Raw genomic sequence first — 25,869 nt, forward strand, 5'->3', positions numbered from 1 at the left:
AAAACCACCAATCTCAGCCAGTACAATCCCCATTAAAAAGATAAAAACAAACAAACAAAACAATTCCTGATGTTATTACGGTATTGAGTATTATGAATCCCTTACATTTAGGCCTCCATTCCTGACTGTGCAAGACAATTCGTTTTTGTGAATATGTAGGAATGGTTTTTCCCGTTAAGTATTTGACAGTTAAGTAAGTTAGACTATCAAAATTGAAAGACGCACAGGGGAGAGAAAGCAGTGCAGTGAGATCACAGGTTTGTGCATTTTTGTTTTTGTTCTACAGTATGTGCATTGTTTGTGTAAAGGCGTGAGTTATTTTGCCTCTCACACTAGGTTTGTTTTAAGTCTTCTCTACTGAGAAAGGTTACAGGGTTGGACGATGATTCAGGAATGCAGTAAAACTAATGCAACATATTGTATCAAATGGAGATATAAACCCTTCGAACATTTTTTTTTACGTTTTTATAGTGTTGGAAAGCCTGTTTATTTCCATTTTCAAATGGTGCCCCACTTGTTACTGATACTCAATCCAAACACCACCAAACAATTGTCAATAGCAACAGCAGAATAAGCTGTTTGGCACTGGCAGAGATTTGCCAAATGTTTCATGGGTGCAACCCACAAACTCAGCTGTGCTGCTCCCACAAATGCATGTTCCTTACAAATGAAATGGCGCACCATTTAAAAAGGGAAATAAACAGACTTACCAACGCGGCGTTATTGCCATTGTTATTGCCATTACAACATTGTTACAACAGAGACATATTCTACAAAACACACATTTCCAAACATTTTGTTCGATGTTTCAGTTTATTGTTTTGCAATGCGTAACACAAACAGCATCAGATTTCATGGGGAAAAATGTTTATTTATTAAAGGTGATATACGTGTATTGTACTGTAGTCGGTTTTTTTTATTCATGAAATTAAAGCTTAATCATCTTAAACCTTCACTGTTCGGTTTGATATATTCAAAGAGTTTCAATTAAGCTGAACTATTGACTTGAATAAAAGTTTGTTTCAAAAGTGTGATATGTCCATTTTCAAATATATATATATATATATCAGAGATTTATCATTAAACATCTCTCAAAAACAGGATCCTGTGAGTAAATATGTTTATTAAGAGTAGATTTTTCACTTTTCCAGTGTTGGATATATAAATTTGGAACAAAAGTACTTTTTCCCTTATCAGTGCTAAAACATTGACGTTGACTTTGTGATTTACCTTACATACACTGTAAAAATATACATATTCACCTCCAACAAGCTGGATGCTCATTTCACTCTTATAAAGATAAAACATTAGTATTAATGTTAGGAGAAGCATACCAAAGTTTGCTGACCCAAGTAAGAATAAGTAACACCAATGGAATTTCAACTAACAACCCCCACGAATATTGCTTTCTAATAAAAACTGATCAACAGCGTTGCAGTATCAGCAGTTAGCATTGTATTATATCCTAGTAGTGTTGCGCGGGCCGGCTTTTTTGCATAACCCGCCCGTCCCGTCCCGCCACAGGAGCCAGCCCGCACCAACCTGCCCCGCAAAACAATATATTAATCAACAACCCCCCCCCCCCCCCACACCCGGCGGTCCGCAAAATAAAAAAAACGCTATTAAATATTAAGTTTCGCATCGCCTATACACTTCGACTTCGTTGCGCGGCGGTGGTACCGCACACCCAAAATAGCCGCTCTACAAGCTCACAACGCGTCACCTGCGACACATTGTGAGCTTGTAGATCCTATAATTCTGTGTGTGCGCACTGTGCACGCCTGCACGGTCACGTGCTCAATTAAGAAAGATTTAATTCAGATGCGCTGATGACGCCGGGCAGGTTCAGACGTAGAGCCTCAGAGGGGCGAGAGACACTTTTCTCCGACGGTCAAAAAGGCAAAGCCCCCTTTCATAAGCACAAGATGAGCAACATAACAAGCTGATGATTTCGGCAGGAGGAGTAGGAGAGCAGGTACCGGAATGCTTTTTTTCTCCTTTTTTGGGGAAAGGGGGAGTGACCCGCCCCGCCCACTGCGTGATAATTGCATTTATTTCATATTTACATGTCGATTTCAGCTCTGACACTTATTTCAGACATGCTCTAGTATGTGAAGAGTCTGCCTGTGATATTAACTCATTTTGAAAAAAAATAAAAAGGTTTTCTCCTCTGGTGAAAAGCTGGAATTTGCGCGATGGCAGGCTCTCAGTCAAATCTGGTCACAAATAGCAGCTCGGCGTTATGACTATGAGGTTGTTGATCGGCTATTTTCAGCAGAAGTTTTCCCCACAGTAACAGAAAACACACTTGTATAGAGCCCTGATGGACTCCGGTCAACCATTTAAGCGGTTAAAGAATGAACACTTCGGTATTGGTGCACCTCGGGACAGTAACATGGACTACACGTATGCACGGTTGTAAGTAGTAACGCAATATAAAAAGTGAGCTGGAAGCTAGCAGATAAACCTCTTGGTGGATAAACACCAAGAGGTTACTTTTGTGGTCTCGTAAAATATAGTCCATAAGCCATAATGCTATATTCTGTCAATAATTACACTACACTTTGGTTACTGTGCTAAGTTGATCATGGTTGGTGAGAGACATGGCTCCAACATGTCTCTGAGAAGCAATCACTTCAGAAGTTCTCAGGGAAGTACCTGTGGCTAGGCTTTGTTCTATACTGCTTGAAGCTTGGTCTTAGGTTACTCCACCCTTCTTGAATTCAACTCAGTATGCAAAAGTATATATCTTGTCATTTTGTCAATGAAAGGTTCAGTCTTAGCAGGCTGGCCATCAAGGTGGTCAGCTTTGCTTGTGCTCCCGGGGGCCGACCAGGGCCTACGGGGAAGCTATGCTCTGTGAGGTGTATTTTCACACCCAACTAACCACTGAAACTCACTAAAGTAGAGAAAACTGAACTCTATCTAAAGCAAACTGTAGAGTAGTGAAAAACCTCGTCAAAGCATCAGATCGAATCGGAGAAACGCAGGCAGAGAGAGATTTCCTCGGAGTGTGATGTACCATTTATTTCAATCAAAGACAGAGTCCAGAATGACAAAAATAGCATAGCTTCCCCGTAGGCCCTGGTCGGCCCCCGGGAGCACAAGCAAAGCTGACCACCTTGATGGCCAGCCTGCTAAGACTGAACCTTTCATTGACAAAATGACAAGATATATACTTTTGCATACTGAGTTGAATTCAAGAAGGGTGGAGTTAAGATTTACATACATCTCAACAAATGGCATTTGGTTAGCAGATAGCCGTCTCACTGTGTGTTTTGATTCACACCTAAGACCAAGCTTCAAGCAGTATAGAACAAAGCCTAGCCACAGGTACTTCCCTGAGAACTTCTGAAGTGATTGCTTCTCAGAGACATGTTGGAGCCATGTCTCTCACCAACCATGATCAACTTAGCACAGTAACCAAAGTGTAATTATTGACAGAATATAGCATTATGGCTTATGGACTATATTTTACGAGACCACACTTTACTTCACATTCTCACTCATTTGGACAGCAAACTTTCAAAAGAAAGTAAAAACAAACAATATACATTGACTTAAATATCGGGTGGCCGTAGCTTTAGAGGCCGTCTGGTCATTAGAAGGTCACTGTTTCGCCTCTCAGCCCCGGTTTATGTGTCCAAGTGGCCTGAGCAAGACACTTTCCCCTAACGCTGCCCCCCTCCCCCTCCCTCCGAGCACGCATCATAACCATGTTGAACACTGAATCGTCCCCGTGAAACTAAGGTAATAAAACAAGAAGATAAAACAAAAACAATTATAACACTGAGGGCCTCTGAAGAATTCATTGAAAATTGAGATAGTCTTTGGGTAGCCCTTTAGCGGGCATATGATCCACGCTCATAATACGAAGGCTATTCATTGCTTTTCATAGGTTGGATAGGGCTGAGGGTTCCCATGAGCCAGTCATGAGACGTCCCACCGAGCCAAGTAAGAATGATACCAATCAGTGCTCTTCCTCTCATCTCTTCTCACTTTCTGTCATACACCACAGTCCAACATCACCTCACCACAGAGCCATGTTTTCGATGTTAGCGAAGCCTGGACTCTCCCTGAGTTTCCAATATGTTCCATTTGTTAGCCACACATCTCTGCTACTGGAATCTTTGGCTTTCCTGAAGGATGAAATAGGAGAGTTCCCCACGGTTATACATCTACATACAAATACATAACAGTATAGACATCAAGCAAGCAATTAATCAAATGGTAAAATAATATGTAAAATATTGCAGTTGGATATATTAGGATATTTTCAAGGTCTCACTTGAAAAAACGTGGAACGTGATCCTCTCCCCTTTTGATCATTTCTTTTCTTCGCTCCCTCTGCATTTCCTCTACTTCCTCTTTTTTAATATCTGTGTCATCCAACCTTCCCTCTTCCAGCATTCTGTGACAAGAGAAGAACAACATCCAGTAATTCTCACAAATACAAACAAGAACATTTACTTTTTGGCCGTTTGGTGGTGAAATGTTCAAGACTTTTCCCTTTTTACCTCCTTTATGATGAATTCCTGTTCTGTTCTTTGGCTATATAGAAGTGTCTATTTGTACGTCTCTAAATGTTTTGATGAATTGAACAAGGTGGACCCTCTTGTAAACAAGTGTAATGCTTAATTGGGTCGTCCACTCACAGTTAACAGTCTTTGTATTGAGTTGTGCTTGAAATGTACTGTAATTCTGCAAACTGTTAATAAATATTTCAATCAATCAATCAATGTCTGACTCTAGACCGACATCTTAGCTTTTCTGGGATTAAAATACTGCCATTGACATTGTGTCTGACTCTGTAATGAATAATAACACAAACACATTCACATTCAATTCCTTCTATAGTATAGCAAGTGCATATGATATATTGATGAGACTGTCCGTCTGTGTATACTGTATTGGCACTTTTCCATTGCATGGTATTGGTTCAACTCGACTCAACTCTAATTGCTTTTCGTACAAGATACTTTGTTTCCAGTGTAGCTGGTCGTCATATCGACAACCAATCCTCTGTGTCGGGAAAGAACAATCGCGATTGTCTGGAAAATATGTCTATTTCACTCCAACAAAAACAGTTTCTTAACATAACATAACATAACATTTTAGGTGAAAAATAGTTGCTCAATATTGAGTAATTTCCTATTTACACAATTACACTAGCTAGTTTAAAAGTTTGTTCGAGGTGAGTCAATCGTTCGTGATGCAACGACACAATCACCATAGTGACAATTCTGACCAATCAGTAGTCTGCAGTCTGGGAAACATTTGGTATTGCATCAGCTTACTTGGAACTTCAACAGAGGTGATACCCCCAAAAAGTGGCAGGTACCAGGCAGGTACTAATATTGCCCAATGGAAAACCAAAAAAGGCAAGTACTGTAGAGTCGAGTCAAGTTGAACTGGTACCGTGTAATGGAAAAGCATCATATAAATTATGCATTTATAAAGAACTTTTATCCATAATGCTTTACATATATTGTGCATTACATTCACCCATTCTCACACACATTCAAACACTGATGGCGGAGGAAACCATGCAAGGCACCAACCTGCACATCGGGAGCAATTAGACACTAGGCCCTTATTTATCAATGCGGTGTACACCCAAAATTGGGTGTAATTTTGGGTGTACACCACTTTGATAAATAAGGGCCTAACTCTGGGGGAGCCCGGGATCGAACTGGTAACCTTGTGGTTCCCATCCGGCTGTTCTACCGGCCACTCTACCCCTGAGCCACTTCCACCCCCATACTGTATCATACATATGTCCCCATGTATGCCATTCTGACCATAAATGTATCCACCAGAGAGTGCTGAAAACACATATCAAAAGTATCTTCGAGAGATTGTTTACAAAAAAAAGTGTAAAAACCTGTGTACCTAGAAAGAATGATAATCCCTGGCCTCCATAGCACCCAAGTAAAAGACACCAACCTTTGGTCTGGGCGCATGCGGGTGTCTGTGGGTGGCAGGAAAGGCTTGAGATCGGGGGTCAGCTCATTGACCTCCAAGGCGAAGCTAGAGAAGCCAAAGTACAGCAGATCATCCTCTGGCTGGGGATCTGAGGATTCACAGAGACCTTGGTGGTGAGCGGATGCACTGATATAACACCTGGCTTTACACTCATTAATAGCCTGCAGGGGGTCATCTGATTTCAAATTCCTTGAAAGTACACCTTCTTAAAAACACTGAGACTATGCCACTTAATACAATATGAGAACAGAATAAAGAAAAGACTGAATTATCATATCCAATTCCCATTCACTCGAAACTTTTATCATAAACACATAAATGACACTCATTGTTTGGGACCGCTTGGGACGTGTTGTCACTCACTTGGCTTCCAGATGCACTGGGGAGTTGGTAGGGTGTCACAGAAGATGCCCTCGTGCCACAGACCTCCAAAGCGGTGAATGACACTCCCACTCCTGTCTAGCACTGTGCCCTGCACCTCATTCTTGTTGGTGTCAGAACCCCAATAGCGAGACTGCAACAAAGACAAACCTAGTGTGCATGCTGCTTAACAAAACACTTCCATCATGTCATTGCAAATAGGCAAGAGTAGCTCAGCCAGTAATAATAAAAGTTTGACCAGACTTAAAGGTATATTCAGTGATTTGACTTAATTCAAATATCACTTATATTTTCTTTTTTTCTGGATAATCCTCCCTACTATAGAGTGTGCTGACCATATAAGGAGTTCCTCCCTGTCCCCAGTGAGCCCCTGGGGTCAAAAAAACCCTAGTTTCAGTTTTGGTGGCGGGTGGCAAAACCTTCATCCAATCAGGATGAGTGGGGCCTTCCTCCAATCATGATCGAGTGAGGGCGGGCCTTGGTGCACATGTTGTTGGCCTGTTGCACTTCCCCCAACTGTAGAGCGTGCATGTGCACATTTTGTTACCGGGGCGGACTGGGTGGTTTTCCAAATCACCCAAATCACTGAATTCTCCTTTAAAAAAAAGTATAATAAGACTATCACAAATATAGATAAATGAATATAGATTAACAAAAAAAACAAAAAAAAACAAGATTAATAGAAATCAAATGAATGAACTATCGTATTTTGCACAGTGAGAGTCCTTTACCTTCATGTTGCCCTTTATTTTGCCCCTTGCATTAAACAGCTATTTTGTTCTACGGTAGATGATAATAAAACTCACATCTTAAACCAGCATTCAGCTAGCATTTATTCAACCATTTTAGCTACATAATACCATATAAGCACACTTGCACTAACCTTGACAAATGTAATCTTACAGGTGCAGACATTGTTGTTGAGGTTGCGGATGGTGACTTCTCCATAGTGTTCTAGATAGCGCTGCTGACTGAGGACGTTATGGATGCAGGTCACTACTTTGTTCCATTCATAGTGGTCTCCATGCCTGTGCAAAATAACAAACTATGAGGTTCAGTAGTACATTATTTCCTATATCAACAAAATAACAGCTCAATAACATTAGAACACAACGTTTACAACCTAGCAAGCACAGTTCAAACTGCATAAATGGTCTGCACTGTACTGTCAAAGATGTGGAGTGCCGTGATTTTTTACCACCCTCTAACATGATCATCAGGTATTTTTCAAAAAAGTGTACAGTATTTGTTAAAATTACGTTTTTATGTGGACACCTGGTTTGCCTGGTGGGTGGTGATGGGTAGTGATCCACCTGAAATGAAGCAGCACCCACCTCTATCGTAAAGGGGGAGGGTTTAGGGGGGGGGATGATGTTGTGATGTCACTATATTTCATCAACATATTTATGTTTTTTTCTTTGGCACGTTTGACTGTCAAGGTTTCAGCCCCCAGGAAGAAACAGTTAGCGTTTCAGTGTCTTGCACTTCGATATGACCAGGAGGAATGAGTACCTCCCAGACAACATCAGGCATCACATCATACAGTGTATGACCAAGTACAACCAGTCAAATGCAGTTGCACTGTCACAAATTCCAGTCTTGGTCATTGAGGCAGCAGCCTCCAGCAAAATAAGAAATGATGATTTAGTGAAGTCTTTTCTTGAATCACTGGTCTGACAGCAAATGTCCTTGAGCCTGAACTGTCACTTCCTCCTCTTCAGATCAAAGGATATATTTTAACCACTTATCAGTGTACTTCATTTTACGGCAAAAATAGCCGAACTACAAGATCACAATGCATAATTATCAGAAAAGTTATGCACTTCAGGGACGCCTGGTTGAAAGTGGTACACAGAGACATTCTTTGTTCTCCCCTATGCTACAAATCTTACTTTGGCAGTGTGACGTTCACCATTCCTGTGGGACAGATCTCCAGTGACTTCCCCCAGAACTTATTCTTCCATCGCTGGTCTGTTGAGATAGAGAGGTGGGTGTATGTGCATGCATGTCCAAGCATTAGATCAGGAAATGTTGCCCACACAACATCAGAAGGCAGAGTCAGACCATTAGAGTACCCAGTGACCACTGGACCATAAAAGCTAAGTGCTAGTTGGTGTAACCTAGGTGGCCTTGTGTAGCCAGCCTTCGTCTGCCTTTGCAATGCATATAGCCCTAGGCAGATTAAGTCTGGAGGACTTCACGGCCTAAATGGTGACGCCCAACCAGATTCGTGTGGAACCAGGTTATAACCAACCAGGGCCCAGTATTCAAATATGGGGCGGGATATTGCGAAAAACAAGAAATGATCACATAGTGCTATTTGTCAGGTGAAAGAAACGCTGTCTCCGTTGTGTTCTCCCGCCCCCCATTATAATATGATAAATATTTTAGTAACGTGTATGTTTCTGTGTCACAACCTCGCGGCCGTTGTTTGCGTTCGTTTTCCGACATTCTGTGCATGGTTCAATGACTGTGTGTTGTTGTGGCTTTGCATTGGCTGCACTGCGCTGTTTCAGCAGCATTTGGTTTGAAGTTATATCGAGTGACGTGCGAACATTGCAAACGTGTCAAATAACTGTAGTATCTTCCTTGCCGTCAACCCGTGACTGTGATCATGCTTCTCTGCTACGTTGCTCTGCACTGTCTGTCTGCAGCCTGCGTGGCTGCCAGGGATATTTGCCCCTCCCCTTCCCATTGGCTAGAGGCAGCTTTGCCGTTGCTTGTTGTCCCATAGGCTAGAAGCAGACAATTACGCCACTACGTCAGTATGACTAGGGGGTCGATCTTGTCGTCTACATTTCATGAGCTTTCACTAGTCAGGTTTCACCTGACAAAAATCTAACACTGAGAGGGACGAGACTAATATTCACGAATTTCACGCAGTGATATTAGTATCGCTACACAAGGCTAGTAACCACCTGGATTCAAACCCCAGGTCTCCCACATGGGAAACCAAACACATACCACTCAGCCAAAGGGGGAATCCCCTTGGACAAAAGAGATATTAAGCTACAGGCAGGGCCACTGGCACTCTGCTACGCTGGAATATTGACAGAGCCTCACCCTGCCAGAAGGAGAAGTTGTCTGAGTCTGCATGACAGGCAGAGATGGGGGGATGGTGGCACACCTAGTAGAAGACAAAAATTATCATTCAAATGTTAATCATACGCTGATTACAATTGTAATTTCCAAGACCATATATATACTGACATTAAGTAGGTACGTATACATGGGTAAATTTAAGATGATAGAAGATACTGCCCAACAACAGAATAAATTTGCTCAGAAACAAACAATTCTGAATTAAAGCCCCCAAAATTGAGACTGAGCAGCATAAGAGACTCACAACAGACATTACATCACAAAAAGATAATATCCACTTTGAACATTCACAGTGAGTGAGCTGCCTCCTACTGCACCTGCTCGCAGATGAGGCGGAGGCGCCGCTCCGGCTCCTCGCTGGTGTATTCGTAGGTCTCCCCCAGTACTGGGTTGAACGGCTTGTAGCGGTTTCTGAAGGTAGCGGTAGAGTAGCCGGAGATAGCGAAGGCAGCTATGTAGACCTGTATGAGACACACAAGTAAAACACTCACACCTTCTTTTAGCAGGAAACTGTGAAAAACCAAGAAAAACTTTTTTTTAAATTTATCTTGGAGTTGGGACTATACATATTTAGAAATTGACCCTAGACTCACAGTAAATGGTAAATGGTGCATTTATATAGCGCTTTTATCCAAAGCGCTTTACACACAACAGATTGTTGTGTGTGCATTACATTCACCCACACACACATTCATACACCGATGGCAGAGGAAACCATGCAAGGTACCAACCAACCTGCACATCAGGGGTAATTAGGGGTTCAGAGTCTTGCTCAAGGACATTCGACACTCTGTACTCTGTCACGTCAAGTGTACTTGACATTACTGCTGAGTCCAGACCTCAACCCAATTGAACACTTGTGGATCAGCTTTGGCGTACTGTAGGCTACATCCTAAAGTGACCAACAGAACCTGACCTGCAACAAATCCTGGTTGAGGAATGCTGCCATCACACAGCAAAATGTGCCAAGATGTTGTGGCTGTGCAGTGATCTTCCACAGAGTTCCCTAACACTGAGTGTAAAATTAATAAAGTGTAAAAATTCTCCTTATTACTGTGGGAGAGTGCAATCACCCAATCCACTAAGCAACTCAAAGCAAGGGTGAATACAGTACCAACAATTTGCCATTTGTGCAAATATTTTGGGGGGCGGGGGCGCTATACCCACACGTTTAGCTGTGTTGCTCAATCCATGAATGACTGGTCCTTACAAGCTGTTGTAAAGGTGACTAATCAACGATAAAAACAATATAGTTTTATTTGTGGATGTGTGGCCGTACCATCCTCTGAAAAGGGTCTTGTGTGTTGCAGGCAGTGTCCAGCAGCTCCTGGTACTCCAGCTCCTCACACAGTCTCTGCAGCAGGTTGATGGGCTCATTGAGGGCAGCAGGCATGGACACCCTGGACAGGTCCTTACCTGAGGACAAAACCACAGCTGAGAAGGTGCTCTCTGGACTTGAGATTAATCCGAATTTATAACCGCCTACGATGTGTCTTGACATGGCTTCCCTGTGGATCTTTGTCGTCATGTTGATGACTTCATACAGACGTCATTATGGAGGGATGGGCGGGACAGTGGATCTGATTTTATTTGCGACCGCAGGTCGCATTTACTATGAAATTGTTGTGTCAGTTGTTTGGTTGGTCACCCCCAGGCGGATGCATGCACGCAGCACGCGACCTCGCCCTTTAGGTCGCAGGTAGCGCCCTTTAGGGCGAGGTCGCTTCTCGTCCTCAGGAGTTTTACTGGTGATACAAATGTGTGCACGCATGCGCACACGCAACAAATATATATTTACAATATGTGAAAGATGTTCAAAGGATTCATTTACTTCCTTGGCCTACTGCAGCAGTGTGTACAAGAAATGTACCGATCATCAGTGGCAAAAGTTTGTCTTCCCCATGTGAACTGTGTGGAGGGTTAACTTGTGACTCCCAGTACAAGGGTCTTTTTACCTATGTTGTTGTAGAGGATTTGCATGAGGCCCACGTGGCTGTTGTCTGGGCAGTGGGCAGGCAGGGTGGTGCGATGACCTGTGCTCTTGGGAACAACACTGTTCGGAGCTTTGCTGATGCTGGCGCGGTATTTGCGTGTGGCTGAGTCTACAGCAGAGGAGGTAAAGGAAAGATTTAAAATCATACCATTTCATTTAAAAAAAAGGAAAAAGAAAGGCTGCATAACATGCATGCTTCACATGATTGAAACCTTTATTTCAGGGGAATCCAATTGAGACCAGGGTCTCTTTTTCATGTACAGTAAGCATCATCAGGTGCAAGAATAGTATGACCTATTCTTTTTATAGCTACTGTATATCTACACACCATGGCCAGCGTCTGGCTCAGAATTGCTTGTGGTTCCGTCACTCAGCCTTGATTCGTAAGACCCGTCAGAGGAGCTGCCACCGAGGACGTCATCACTGGCGTCAAAATACTCCCCATCATCAGAGTCGACTGCGGTGGGCGGGTCCTCCTGTGACTGCCTGGTAGCCGCTCCAGCCTGAAGAGAGAGCGAGAAGAAAGAAAGAAAGAAAGAAAGAAAGAAAGAAAGAAAGAAAGAAAGAAAGAAAGAAAGAAATCAAACAAACAAACAAACAAACAAACAAACAAACAAACAAACAAAAGCAGCATGAGATAGAGGGAAATCAAGGAACCTACAAGTCAATGTTCATTTCATTGACTAAAACTATAATGAAAAAGGTTTGTTGACTACCTTTTTTCACAGATGAAAACTAAATAAAATGAAGCTATGATGACAAGAACTAAGACTAAATATATTGGCAATTTCATCAACAAATAGAAAGTGTTAGGGTGGGACTGGTGGAGAAGAGATCGAGTAGAACAAAAAAACAGGTCATGTTATATTTGGTTGCTCTCGGGTGTTGCACTCTGAAAATAGCTGATCTACAAGCTCACAACGTGTTGCGTTGTGACTTGTGACGCGTTTTGAGCTTGTAGATCGGCTATTTTCAGCATGAACCAAGTGTAAAATGAGTCATTACAACGACATCAAGGCCTGCCAAAATGCTGTCTAAGTGAACCCTGCTACAAGGTAAGGTTGGTAGAAGATGTGCGGGTTGAGGTTCACCTGGGCCAGTGTTTTAGACCGATGGACGTTATTACTGCTCCAGCCCTCGTGCTGTCTCTGGTGCTCCTGGGCTAAGATGTCATGTACTGACTTGAGGGACGTGTGCACTGATATGGAAGAAACACAACAGGGCTGTTTTTAGAAAACTAGAGGTACAGGCCACCATGTGGCACTCACATGTAGAGTTCAGGTCGCTATGTGGCCCTCACATGTAGAGTTCAGGTCGCTATGTGGCCCTGACATGTAGAGTTCAGGCCGCTATGTGGCCCTCACATGTAGAGTTCAGGTCGCTATGTGGCCCTCACAAGTAGAGTTCAGGCCGCTATGTGGCCCTCACATGTAGAGTTCAGGTCGCTATGTGGCCCTCACATGTAGAGTTCAGGCCGCTATGTGGCCCTCACATGTAGAGTTCAGGTCGCTATGTGGCCCTCACATGTAGAGTTCAGGTCGCTATGTGGCCCTCACATGTAGAGTTCAGGCCGCTATGTGGCCCTCACATGTAGAGTTCAGGTCGCTATGTGGCCCTCACATGTAGAGTTCAGGTCGCTATGTGGCCCTCACATGTAGAGTTCAGGTCGCTATGTGGCCCTCACATGTAGAGTTCAGGTCGCTATGTGGCCCTCACATGTAGAGTTCAGGTCGCTATGTGGCCCTCACAAGTAGAGTTCAGGTCGCTATGTGGCCCTCACAAGTAGAGTTCAGGTCGCTATGTGGCCCTCACAAGTAGAGTTCAGGTCGCTATGTGGCCCTCACATGTAGAGTTCAGGCCGCTATGTGGCCCTCACATGTAGAGTTCAGGCCGCTATGTGGCCCTCACATGTAGAGTTCAGGTCGCTATGTGGCCCTCACATGTAGAGTTCAGGCCGCTATGTGGCCCTCACATGTAGAGTTCAGGTCGCTATGTGGCCCTCACATGTAGAGTTCAGGCCGCTATGTGGCCCTCACATGTAGAGTTCAGGTCGCTATGTGGCCCTCACATGTAGAGTTCAGGCCGCTATGTGGCCCTCACAAGTAGAGTTCAGGTCGCTATGTGGCCCTCACATGTAGAGTTCAGGTCGCTATGTGGCCCTCACATGTAGAGTTCAGGTCGCTATGTGGCCCTCACATGTAGAGTTCAGGTCGCTATGTGGCCCTCACATGTAGAGTTCAGGTCGCTATGTGGCCCTCACAAGTAGAGTTCAGGTCGCTATGTGGCCCTCACATGTAGAGTTCAAGTCGCTATGTGGCCCTCACATGTAGAGTTCAGGTCGCTATGTGGCCCTCACATGTAGAGTTCAGGTCGCTATGTGGCCCTCACATGTAGAGTTCAGGTCGCTATGTGGCCCTCACATGTAGAATTCAGGCCGCTATGTGGCCCTCACATATGTCAAATCACAGATACAACCGATATGCCCATATATGTATGGGCATACAGTATATGGAGACCGTCCAAACGATCTACATCAAACTCGCCATGCATATTCTAGTATGGAATATAATACTAATAATAATACTACTACTAGTAATAATAATAATAATAATAATAATAATAATGCATACTCAAAGTGTCTTTACAGGACAAATACAATAAAACAACTTTATTAGGAAAATAAACTACCGGTAGTTAAAAAGTTAACAACTAAGAGAAGGATAAACAAACAAAAAGGCGGGGGATTTATGTAGGCAAAGCAAGTCTGAAAAGGTGGGTTTTGAGTGTGCTTTTGAACGTGGTGAAGGTGGGGGAATAGATGGGGGAATATTTAAGTCAATGAAATGTCGCCAAAAGTTTGAAGAATCAAATCTGTACAGTATATCTGCCCGTGTACTGCATGATGTGTCTCTCCTTAATTGACTCTGACCTCTGAGGGACACGGTACAGATATCCTGATGGATCCTCTTGCCCTCGGGGGAGGTGACGGTGGGAGGAGACGCCTGGGCGAAGTCTGGGACGGAGGGGCTGGACGACGTGCCCAGGTGAGACGGGCTGCTCAGGTGACTGGAGGACAGCTGTGGGACAGTACTGGACAGGTCACTGGCTGGTTCAACACACTTTTCCAAGTTACCGTATACTGTATGCAATATAAGGCTATGAAATATATTACAAAATCGGATTTAAAAAAGTAATTTTCTGTCATTATTATTATTTATCACCATTTAGCTTCTATCATATATCAATTATATTGTTGTGGGTTTTTTTTGTTTTACTTTTAACAGAACTTTTTTAAATTCGAAAATGCAATTGCTATGTTCTATTTTGGATATGTGACACAAACAATAGATTCAGGTCTGTATATGTTTTAACTATTATACAAATACATCGTAGCATGTCAGAAACGTGGGATGTGTACAACGGCTGTACTGTATTTGGTTAGCAGCAGCACATACTGTAGACAGATCAAGACCCTTTCATTAATAATGAAAGAGTGATGATCATTTTGTTAGTATACTATAGAGGGTATGCGCGTGACATCATCATCAAACCCGGAAGTTATGCAGGAATGCCGACTGAGTGGCAAAAAAATACTTTCTGGCCTTGACAACCCATGCATCCAAACAGAAAAGTCCTGTCTGATTGCATTAAACAACGTTAAACTATGTTAAACTCACTTTGCATGTTGCTTTGCCACTCGATTTTCCACTCGATGTGCCATTCACTTTAAGCATGCGCATACCCTCTATACAATGAATCATTATATACTTTCCTATCATTTATTTTGAGGGTTTTCTCTTTTCTGACATAGACACAAGGACAACACAACAGACTTACATACAAGACAGTGTACATTATAAAATACGAACAACAACATATATAAAAAAACAACAACAATGAAAACAAAGAAATGAAAATGAATACTACTAACAAAAATGATCATCACTGCTGATTTGCTCCGTCCCCTCCCCTGGATAATCCCCCCACCCCACAGCTTTGCTCACTTCATTTATTATGCAGTTACACAGTACAGTATGTCTATAGAGTACACAGTAGTACACATGTGTACTACTGTGTATAACATGAAGTGAATGACATGACTACAGTGAATAACATGACACAGCTTTATGGGGATCAAGCTGTGGCATATTCCATCCAGAGGTGACTCACCGATTTAGTTATCCCACGAATAGGCTTTGGATTAGAGAGAGGTTCCAAAGCGTTACTAGGAGGTTGGGATGTCAAATGCTCAAAACAAATTCCAAATATGTAAGTTTAACACTTGACTTCAATGTCAATTGTCAGAAATCTAAATTCTAAATAGTAATATCAAAACATGAATATAAAATTGCATTACCATATAAGGGAACTAGACCCTAGTTGTGCCAATGTTGTGAGTTTGCTGCCATCTAAAGGTTAAACATAATTTAACCCATTTTGACCTGAGATCAGATTCTAAAAATGTCTTCTACATCCTGACAGTTTTCTGAAAAAGCTGTTTCTATGTCAGTCGTTCTTCGACTTTTCAAAAATAGCAGACCTACAAGCTCGTAGCGCGCCGCTCGTAGCGCGCCACTCGCTATGAGCTTGTAGATCTGCTATTTTTCAATAGCTAAAGCATAACATAATGCTAACGCCATGTATCTTTCATGGCGTTAGCGTTATGTATCTTTCAGGACCTTTCAGGACCTTTCACTGCTTCGTCTCAACCATTACGTTGTCCTGAATGGAACAGAACCTTAAGTATAGGGCCTATATATACTATAATTGGTAAAACCTGTGACCTGCTGCATTTACTGTTTATCCTACTAAATGTCAAAATGGCTGCTGTGAAAAAAGGATTACTCTGTTAACATGTCCATGGTAACGGAGATGCTAATCTAGTGGCTATGTTACATTGCTTTGTTATCCTATTAGAATATTCGATATGTAGAAACTAGTATTTTACAAACATGCTAGTTTTCACCATCTATATATTTAGATTTAGCTGAATATGGTTAATTAAAAAAGAAAAAGAAAAGAGTTAAACTGTTGTATAATCATCGTTTTACACTCAAGGTGGTTGTTTAGTGTCATTAGTGCCACATCATTTTACACTCAAGGTGATTGTTTAGTGTCATTAGTGCCACTTAACAACACTCTTGTGTAAAAATATGCTATTTAGATTATTTTTAAACTTTAAAGGGTCAGGAAACTCACCGAATTGACCCAGGGTTTAGTTCACCTATAATTAATAAATCCATTTAAAATCATTTGAAAGGATATAGGTTAATATTTCCGTCAGTGCTGGTAATGAGTCTTACCATTCTGGCCTCAACTCGAGACAGTGTGCGACTCTGACTCCAGATCTTTCCCGACTTAGACTTCTTTGGCTTCTCAAGTGATAGATTCTACATTAGAAAACATAAGGAAAATCACAATAAAATGCCATTCTCGTGCTCTTATGCACTTGTACACCTTTTGGTTTGTATGCAGTGTGCAACAGTATTTCATAGCACATAGTTTAGCAACAATCTACAGAAAAAATACATTATATCGTCCAAATCAAACTCATCTAATTCTATCCATCCATACCTGCATGCTAATGATGCGCTGCAGGTCTCCATTACTGAAGACCGGGCCTGTCTCCAGGGTCTGGAGCCTCTGGACCAAGCGATTCAATTCAGACAGGTCCATCTGACATCGATTCAGCTCTGGGTGAAGAAATAAAGGGCATAGATGTATAAAAGACTCTAAACAGACTAAAGTAAAACACTTTTTGGTTAGTGAAGCTCTCACAATGATATCGGTTTTTTTTTCAGACTTGCAAAGACATATTTCTTGAAACCTTCACCCATATTCTCAAAACTTTAAACACAAAACCAGATTTTCAAACTACAGTTGGGTGCCACCGATATTGTCCCTTATCATTTGACCCATTTAGGCCTGACCTCAAAATTTAAAAAAAATCCTTCTAAATCCTCCAGTTTTCTGAAATAAATATTTTCACGATTTTTCAAAAATAGCAGACCTACAAGCTCGTAGCGCGCCACTCGGTGGCGCGCTATGAGCTTGTAGATCTGCTATTTTTCAATAGCTAAATTATAACATAATGTTTAAAACACCAAAAGGGGTTCCCGCCCAAAATGGGTTAACTGTCCTTTTGCGCAGATCACGCAAACCTCAGCAAAAAGAAAAGGACAATATCGATGGCCTCCAACTGTACATTAACAAAATCCAGTCTCTTCTATGAATCACCTCAAAACCATTATCAAAAATCATCAAACAATGCTTTCACATCATACACATAGCCAGTTATATAACACACTACAGAGCTACCTTAGAGTACATAGAATGTTTTAGATTTAGAACAAACATCCGGGGCATTATTAGTTATTGCATACTGTAAGACAACTCTAAACAAAAATCACTTCACTGTACAGTCAAATAATGTACAGTTGTGCAACTGCTAAATCAAAATCTTTGCAAGTTGTGTATAAGTACCTGAACAGTGTTTTTAGTTTTGCCAATTGTGATCAATTCAACAAATGGGTTTAGGCTAATGATTTAGGCTAATGGCATTTAGTGTTTTTAGCCATTATGAGTAACTACAGTATAGGGTGAGCGATGGCTGATGGCCTTTGAGTCAAACCAACTGGACTCAAAGTTAGGTGTGATTACACAGCTGCTGTGCATGAAAATGAACCATCTCCGCACAGATTCAGCCAGTCTCTGTTATGACAAGTTTTGTGTCTTCTTATTTTCTTGTGACTAACTATTGCACAGCGGCATGGCATGGAAAGCAGTGTGTTGGCACTTGGCACATAGGTGGAGAGAAATAAAGAACTTTGTTGTAAGAACCTTGGCTGTTGTCTGTCCTTCCATTGAGACTGTTATCATTTATATTGCTATAGGTGTGTTTTATAAACTTAATCCAGAGATACTTCAAAATCCCTGTTTTAGATAAAGATAAAGAAAACTTTATTGTCCATTAAATTGACATAAAATGGAAATTCGTCTTTGGCACACCGGCAGTCAGTTACAACAATAAAACATTACAAAAAATACACAGGTGCATTAAAATACTATATAAAAATGCATTCACATTAACACAACAGTGATCAAGAGCAGTGGCGATTAGACTATTTAAACATTTTCTTATTTAAAATGTCCACAGCAGTTGGCACAAACGAAGTTTTGTAACCCTTCTTTTTTGCTAATATTAGTTTGTACATCTTCAGAGTATCTTGCAATAGAGAGGAAATGCATGCCAAATGCCATACCATACCTTGAGCACAGCTGTCTGTGTCATGGGTTTGCTGCAGCCAGGCAGACACCTTGCCATTTACACCAGAGACAGCTGAAGGCAACACCTCTGCTCTGTAGATGCCTGTGGTATTCTGGCATTGAGAATAAAGTGACAGAGGAGAGGAGTGGAGAGGAGCGGAGAGGAGGGTCAACCCAGGGCTCTGTTTAAGAATGATTCTTAGTTAAACCATTAAGATCTGAGGCTGATTCTACAAATGTCTTCTAAATCAGTAGTTCTTAAACATTGTCATGCCAAGGATGTATTTCGCCGTGGACCCCCAGGAGAGAAGATTTGTGTTTAAAAAAAGAAAGAAAAATAAATCTTTCAAGATTTTTCTAAAATGTTCAAAAATAGCAGATGCACAAGCTCATACAGTATATCTCCTATTTTTGAGAACCACTGTTCTAAGAGTTTTCTGAAAAACATATGTTGCTATAGCTAAAATCTAAAATGACACACATGCGTTCCCGTTTTTAATGGGTTAATTAATAGATCTATGCTCAGATATAATGTGAAATTATGTTCTTTTTGTTTCCTGAATTTTAATTAAGTTTGTAACACTGGGTGTATAATAAGAAAAAAAGAAAAACAAAACTATTGCAAGAATATGAAATATGTGTACTGCAACATGAAGTAATAAAGTATTTAAAAATATATAATGTGTAAATTTCATTTCATAGTTTGTGTGATTGATATACCAAATCTCCATTCCTCCGAGCCAGCTGGCCACCAACAGATCCATGGTTCAGGATTTGGAGGCAGCCATTGTGGACCTGTGCTGCCTCGTTCCTCTTGTATATGCGGTGGGCTTGTAGCTTCGTTAACCAGATATAGAAGAGTTCGTGGCTTTTTACCTGGAGATAAAAGGCCCAAATCATTTCAAGTCACATTACTGTGCATGTATTTGACTTTCAGAAGCACACTGGTTTCAATAAATTGATTGTTCAACAGCAGCTCTTGAATTCATCTCAGGTTTGAGTTTACCTTCATGTGATAGATAATGTGGCCCGCATCCAAGTCGATACGATTTGACTTCTTGTTTACGGACATCACTGCCATGCTGACGTCCAACGAGCCCTGGACTTTCCCCCTAGAGATCTTTGGCGAAGCGTATTGAATGTTCACTTTCACATTTTCATCCATGAACGTTCACTCATATCTTAAAAAAAATGTATAGTGCACTTACATCTTGCTGACTTTTAGAATAGCGCAATATCCCCGCTTGCAAGACAAAGTATCTCTGAGAAAGAGAAGAAGAAAAAAAAACATTGAGGCTAAAAATAAACCCACTGAAACAATACATCCAAAAACTACACTTTAAGATCCTGAATTGTGATTTCTCACCTTGTGCCAACCTTTGAGAGGCCACCTCCTCCTCTTGAGGAGGTACCCCTCACAGATACCTGGTGCTGCCATGATGTCTTGGAGGGTTTCAGTAGTCTGAATCTCCGCCTGGGCATCTTCCATCACCTCCCAGTCTTTGGAAACGTTCTTGGGAAAATATTTGAGAATTAATGCACCATTGTTTGTGGATAATTTATAGTATTATTTGTTTCTTTTTCACGATGATGATGCTGCTGAATACAAAAACACTCAAGTAAACATTAACACCCAAACTGCAAAGGGTATAGTATCCATTATACACATGGAAACGGCAAAATAAAGGGATACAAAATAAGGCTGCATTGCATTTATATGGATTCTCTGTATACAGTAAACAGCCAAAGTGCACAAATAATTAGAGCAAAGCAGACCATGCTTACTGTTTTGGAAATAGCTTTTTGTAGCCTATAAAAATGTCCTAAGCAACAGTCCACATGGTGGCAACTTGAGGTGGCATTGGCTATGAAGGGTAAAATACTTACAGACAGAATACAGAATCTTTAAGCACTTCCTTGTTTTGTTTTAATATACATTTTGTTACACTATGGTACTGGTGAGCCTTGTTAAAAGTGAACACAGGGTGCACCCTTGTGGTTCAAATGAACAGTGCCACATAATCCCTAGGTTGGTTTTCATCCAGCTCACCGCCTGTGTCATGCATCATCATACTCTCTATCTTGTCTCTCTCTACTTTACTAGTAGTGTAGTGTGCTACTGTGCTAAAATGTCTTGAAATACAGTGCAAAGCCCCCACAGCCACCTGACTCACCTGTTTTGAGTGACGAGACGAGGCAGTGCTACTACTTCGGGAGTGGTTAGGTCGTTTGTAGCATGTTGGAGATGTCTTCTCCTTCTCCGTCTGTGACTCTCTGCGGTCCAGCGCAGACCCGTAAGACTCCATTTTTTTGTGACCTACAGTATATAGTTTCTCCCTCGTATCCCTGGTTGTGTTGTACAGTGAGATCTGATGAGACCTAGCTGCTACACGTCTCTCATGTCAGGATGAAGTGAATCTGAAAGAGAAAGGAAATGCAGTCATTGAATTAAATGCTTTTATGAACGTGTGTGACAGTGATACCCTCTATTAACCACTTGAACCCTAGTCTATACTTAATAGTAATACAGTTGACAAGGATCGGCTCTGTACTTGGTCAGCTCTTTTATTACCTGATAATCCAGTCTGGCAGTGTGCCACAGGTTCGACTCCCGATCCCGACGGCCTTTACTGCATGTCACCCCCCCATCTCTCTCCCCAATTCCTGTCAGCCCACTTTGTATCTATCCCTCTACAAAAATAATAAAATAAAGGCGAAAGCCACAAAAAAAAAAAATATATATATATATATATATATATATATATATATATATATATATATAGTTGTGTATATATATATATAGCTGCAAGCATATCTGATTGGAGTGATCCGATATGTGTTGTCAGGAGCTTCTCAACCAGATTGCATGGCAGCGGACCGTGAGGTCAATAAGCTACGTGGCCATCTGAAAACGGAAGAGACCAATTACAACACTCTTATGAGAGGGTCACCGAATAGTTCCAGAAGATAAGCCTGTTCCTCAGGGAAAAAGAAAAAGAGATCCACCAGACTAAAGACATTTATTACGTATTCACTTAAGCCAGTGATTAGGTATTTTCATTACATGCAGCAATCTTCATTGTATTAATGCTTTAATGTCACATTTTGCCTCACTCACTGAGAGATCTGTTAAAGTATCCTGTGGTTTTGGTGAGTTCATGTTCAGCCGTTTTGAGCAACTGTCTTTGAAAATGTTATTGTAGCATATCGGGACCGGAGGGAAGCAGCTACTGGGTATAGGGTCTTTCGCCCCTATACCCAGGTCAGACGACCGGTTTGCACGTCAGGACCGCTGAGGGCCTCCACCAGAGTTTCCTCTGGCTTCGCCCTGCCCAGGCATAGTTCACCATATTTCGGGTCAAGAGGGGCCAGGGAATGCAGCAATAAGAAAAAGACTATTATGCAATATGCACAATAAGCGGGTCTGTTTGCGGTACGAACAGCTGCAATACAGCTGGGTGACCTAAAGTGGCACTGTTGAGCAGCCTAAAAGGGCCATTCACACTGAACTGCAGCCAGCCAGCTGTGTTGTTGAACAGCCTGCACCGCTCATCTCACACGGGCGTGATTTTTCTTACTTCTTGGCCCCGTCTTATCGACATATTGACATAACTGGGCAGATGACATCTGAACTCACAGCCTATGGAGAAAGTATTAAGGAAACAGAGCCGAGGCCTCAGTCTAATCCTGTTACCTAATGCAGGTGAGTGGAGAACTCTCTGTACAAGGCAGTCAGTTTCAAGTGACCACTTCACTCCAATTTCACTGGGTCTATTGCACCAGTTGCATAAATGGCATATACTGTCTGTATGTACGTGTTTAAGAAGACTAAGATAATCATATTTCCCACTATAATGTTTTCTGCACATGTACTGCATTAGAAATGGTTGTCTTAATTTGTGTTATATAGATGAATGAACACCACTGTGGCCAAAAACTGCTTGTGAAATTAATTCCTTGTGATTTCTGTGACACTAAATAAAAACGTCTGGGTTTCAGAGGCTACTGTGACACTAACTCTGGGGGAGCCCGGGATCGAACTGGGAACCTCATGGTTCCCATCCGGCTGCTCTATTGGCCACTCTACCCCTGAGCAGCCCTGTGTAATTGGACATTGTGTCACTTTGGGCCATTAGAGCATTCAAAGACTAGTACAGCTAAACATTACATCACTGTTGCTTGGAGAAAGGTTATGATTAATTGGAAATGTTCATGTCACACCTCTTCATTTTAATCATTAATCATATTAATTAATTTACTGATCGATATACGTAAGACAGGGCAGAAGGGATGCTTCTTCAATTCATGACATGGAGTCACTAGAATGTACATTCAGAATGAGGGCAGAGTTTTCTAAAGGCAGCGTAATAATTCCTGCTTGGAATTCAATGAATCTTATGTTATATGATGTTGTGCATTCACAGTGTCCCCAGGCTGGTGTAGGAGTTATGCCACTTGCACCAGGCCCAGCATCGCCTGGGAGGACAGGATTAACAGCCAGCACACTAATTGGCTTTTTTCCAGGGCCGTTTTTAGCAACCTGTCACTTGGACGCACAGTAACGAGATCATAAGGCAGAGAACACTGACAACAACAAATAATAATGTGCCAAAGGGGCTACAATTGTTATTGTTGGGCTAAAGTTAGACCTGTAAGCAGTAAGCACAGCAATGTCAAAACCGACAATTCTGTAATTTCTGTGTAAAAGAAGGGAGATGAAAACAAACCTTGTTATAGAAAGTAACAGTTTTGAGTGTGCCATCCATCACCAAGATACCAATCACCATTCTAGATTATTTTGAAATTTTATTTTCAAGCCATTCTTCTCCCCATGCAAACCAAAACTGTTGGCACGATCCTCAGATAGTGAACTTGTGTTTAAGTCAAATGATTTTTACCGCATGGCTGAAGATGTCTGTCTGTATGGAGCTAATCTCACAAACCGCTAGACCGATAACCACAATTTCTTGAGCACCCCGCCAGTACTACTTTACTTTAATTTCTTAATATAGAATTCACTGGAGCTGTGGTCAGGCTGAAACCTTGCCCAAATTTAGTGTGATTACATCATCATAGATACATCGTCGACAATATTGATACTGAATAGTGATGTCAAAGGTTCACCGTCATGGAGTCACTCTGAACTCCACATTGGAGCCAATGCTGTTCCCATTGTGGATCCAGAGATATTAAAGCATGATCCACATTTTGTTATGGCTTTGTGGAATTTGGACATTTTAAGATGTGTATTCATTACCAGTTCATCTTTCTTCCTTGTATTCCTACACTGAAGAGATAACTGGTTAAATAAAGGATGAATTAAACTATCTCCAAAATCTCCCATTTAAAAACATTTTCACTGTGTAAACAGTACTGAAGGCACTTGAAGTCATACACAACACAACAGCCTCTCTGGCACAATACAGTATCAAATAATTGGCCACTTGTATAGCACACCAACGCAACTGGGCCTCTCGTTATGCAGCTGCCTCATCACTGCCAAATTGTGCCAATTTTTGGCATTTTTCTTATCTGCGCATTTGCACTGAATGTGAGGTACTCTTGTCTCTGCAGAGGAAAATACTCTTCAATTGCAAATAAACATTTAATGGTCATCAGGTGATCTGATCTCTTGTCAGTGGAAAATACATCAGCTCTGTGAAACCCTGCACTGCATGTGGTCAAACAGGTAAACTCTTGTAAAGTTACACAGTCAAATCTTATGTAACTTAACCACATGAACATATAGCATTTCTATTTTGGTCTGGTATTACCAGACCAGTCTGGGATGGAGTACCCTGGGGAACTCTGGGCAATGAAGTAGCCTATATGGTTTAAGTGTTTAAGAGTCCATTTTCACACTCTCAGAATGAACAGTAAAGATTTGACAGTGTATTATGCTTTATGCTTCATTATACAGGTTGTCAAAACAGAGATGTCCCCTCCCCTGTTTCTACGGTTTGGTTTGCTATTACATAAGGACAGAGAAGGATGAGAGCAGCAGGAAGGGTGGAAACAGGATAAAAGGATTTGCAGGCTTCCAAGATTGCTTACTCAAAGGCCCAATGAAAAGAACATGTAAAAAACCTTCATGTCATGCTTTGGGTCTGATGTGAATTCTGCAGTGATACAATATCAAATAAACAATGGACAGGTGCACTGCCACTGACCCACACGAAAGAGGCAGAGACAATTAGTGAAATGTTAAGGTGAACTGGAAACAAGATACTGGTGATAGAATTCTACAATGTGGAACTTGACTCTATTAGCCCAATTAATTGATGGGATAGTGAGTCCATAAATCAAGAACTGAATAAACAATAGAAACTATGATCCTCAATACTGACTTTCAGATCTGAAGACTTCAGTCAAATTTTTGCAAGTAGGATATATTTTTCAATCAATAACACTTAAGATTCATAGTTAAGACAGCAACTTAATTGACATGTTCATTCTCATTGGCCATAAAGCCCTCAAACTGGACAATTGTAGGACTTGCACTTATAGGGTAAATGGGAATGATGAAGTGACATCCACTGCTGGTCATATAAAATAGCATTAATGTTGACAACACCTCGGCACCTATCAAACAAAATATTTTGTAATACAAATTGGCAATAACAAGAAAATGCATGTTTCAAGTTTACAACAGATCCCATCTGAAGTTGTAAGAGAAGTTGAAGGGAAATGCATATATATGTAGATCTACAGTATAATTGACAACACTGAAGGCCATGGGCATTTGATGTTATCCAGATTCCAGACCGGTGTTCTTATCTAAAGCCCATTATAATGTTCTCACAGTCCCCAGACACCTACAAAGTAAGGTTCAGCTTTCGCCAACATCAATATGCTTTCAAGTCCTTTAAACTTTTTATTATAAAGTAAAGTAGACTGTTTCAAACTCGCGGAAAAGTAAACATCAATATGTTCTTACCTGAAATTCGCGTCGGACTGTCATGGTGTTATTTGAATCCTCTTTAGGCTAATTGATGTATCCAGCGAACTGAACGCGTTGTCATTTGATAAACCGTACAGCCGTCAGCCAGACGACTCGGAGTCGGACATTCTTTTTATCCGGATTGGGGGGGGGGTGAAAAAGTCAAGTAAATGTCCCGTCAATGTAGGCTAATCACTTAAAA

At 41.4% G+C, this 25,869-nt stretch overlaps 1 protein-coding gene across 1 annotated transcript; it reads right to left on the minus strand.

The window, feature by feature from the left end:
- Nucleotides 1-3,974: 3,974 nt before the first annotated feature.
- Nucleotides 3,975-25,787, minus strand: osbpl7 (oxysterol binding protein-like 7). The gene is made up of 22 exons (XM_079492140.1): nt 25,665-25,787; nt 20,902-21,145; nt 20,094-20,240; nt 19,936-19,989; nt 19,734-19,847; nt 19,448-19,603; nt 18,729-18,840; nt 17,036-17,154; nt 16,765-16,851; nt 14,391-14,538; nt 12,553-12,659; nt 11,790-11,964; nt 11,424-11,570; nt 10,748-10,884; nt 9,786-9,929; nt 9,430-9,493; nt 8,259-8,337; nt 7,250-7,394; nt 6,349-6,499; nt 5,947-6,073; nt 4,289-4,411; nt 3,975-4,139 (listed from the first exon to the last, which is right to left on the minus strand). The coding sequence occupies exons 2-22, from the start codon at nt 21,031-21,033 to the stop codon at nt 4,031-4,033; spliced, it is 2,577 nt and encodes an 858-aa protein (XP_079348266.1). The 5' UTR covers nt 21,034-21,145; nt 25,665-25,787; the 3' UTR covers nt 3,975-4,030.
- Nucleotides 25,788-25,869: the final 82 nt, after the last annotated feature.

Source organism: Electrona antarctica (assembly GCF_951216825.1).
Source record: "Electrona antarctica genome assembly, chromosome: 22".
Taxonomy (NCBI): domain Eukaryota; kingdom Metazoa; phylum Chordata; class Actinopteri; order Myctophiformes; family Myctophidae; genus Electrona; species Electrona antarctica.

Coding starts and splice junctions, on each gene's coding strand:
- osbpl7 (XM_079492140.1), bottom strand. CDS start 21,033: ATGGAGTCTTACGGGTCTGCGCTGGACCGCAGAGAGTCACAGACGGAG. Junction 20,241..20,901: donor CGTCTCGTCACTCAAAACAG/GTGAGTCAGGTG, acceptor TATTTTCCCAAG/AACGTTTCCAAAGACTGGGA. Junction 9,494..9,785: donor TCCGCCTCATCTGCGAGCAG/GTGCAGTAGGAG, acceptor GTCTTCTACTAG/GTGTGCCACCATCCCCCCAT.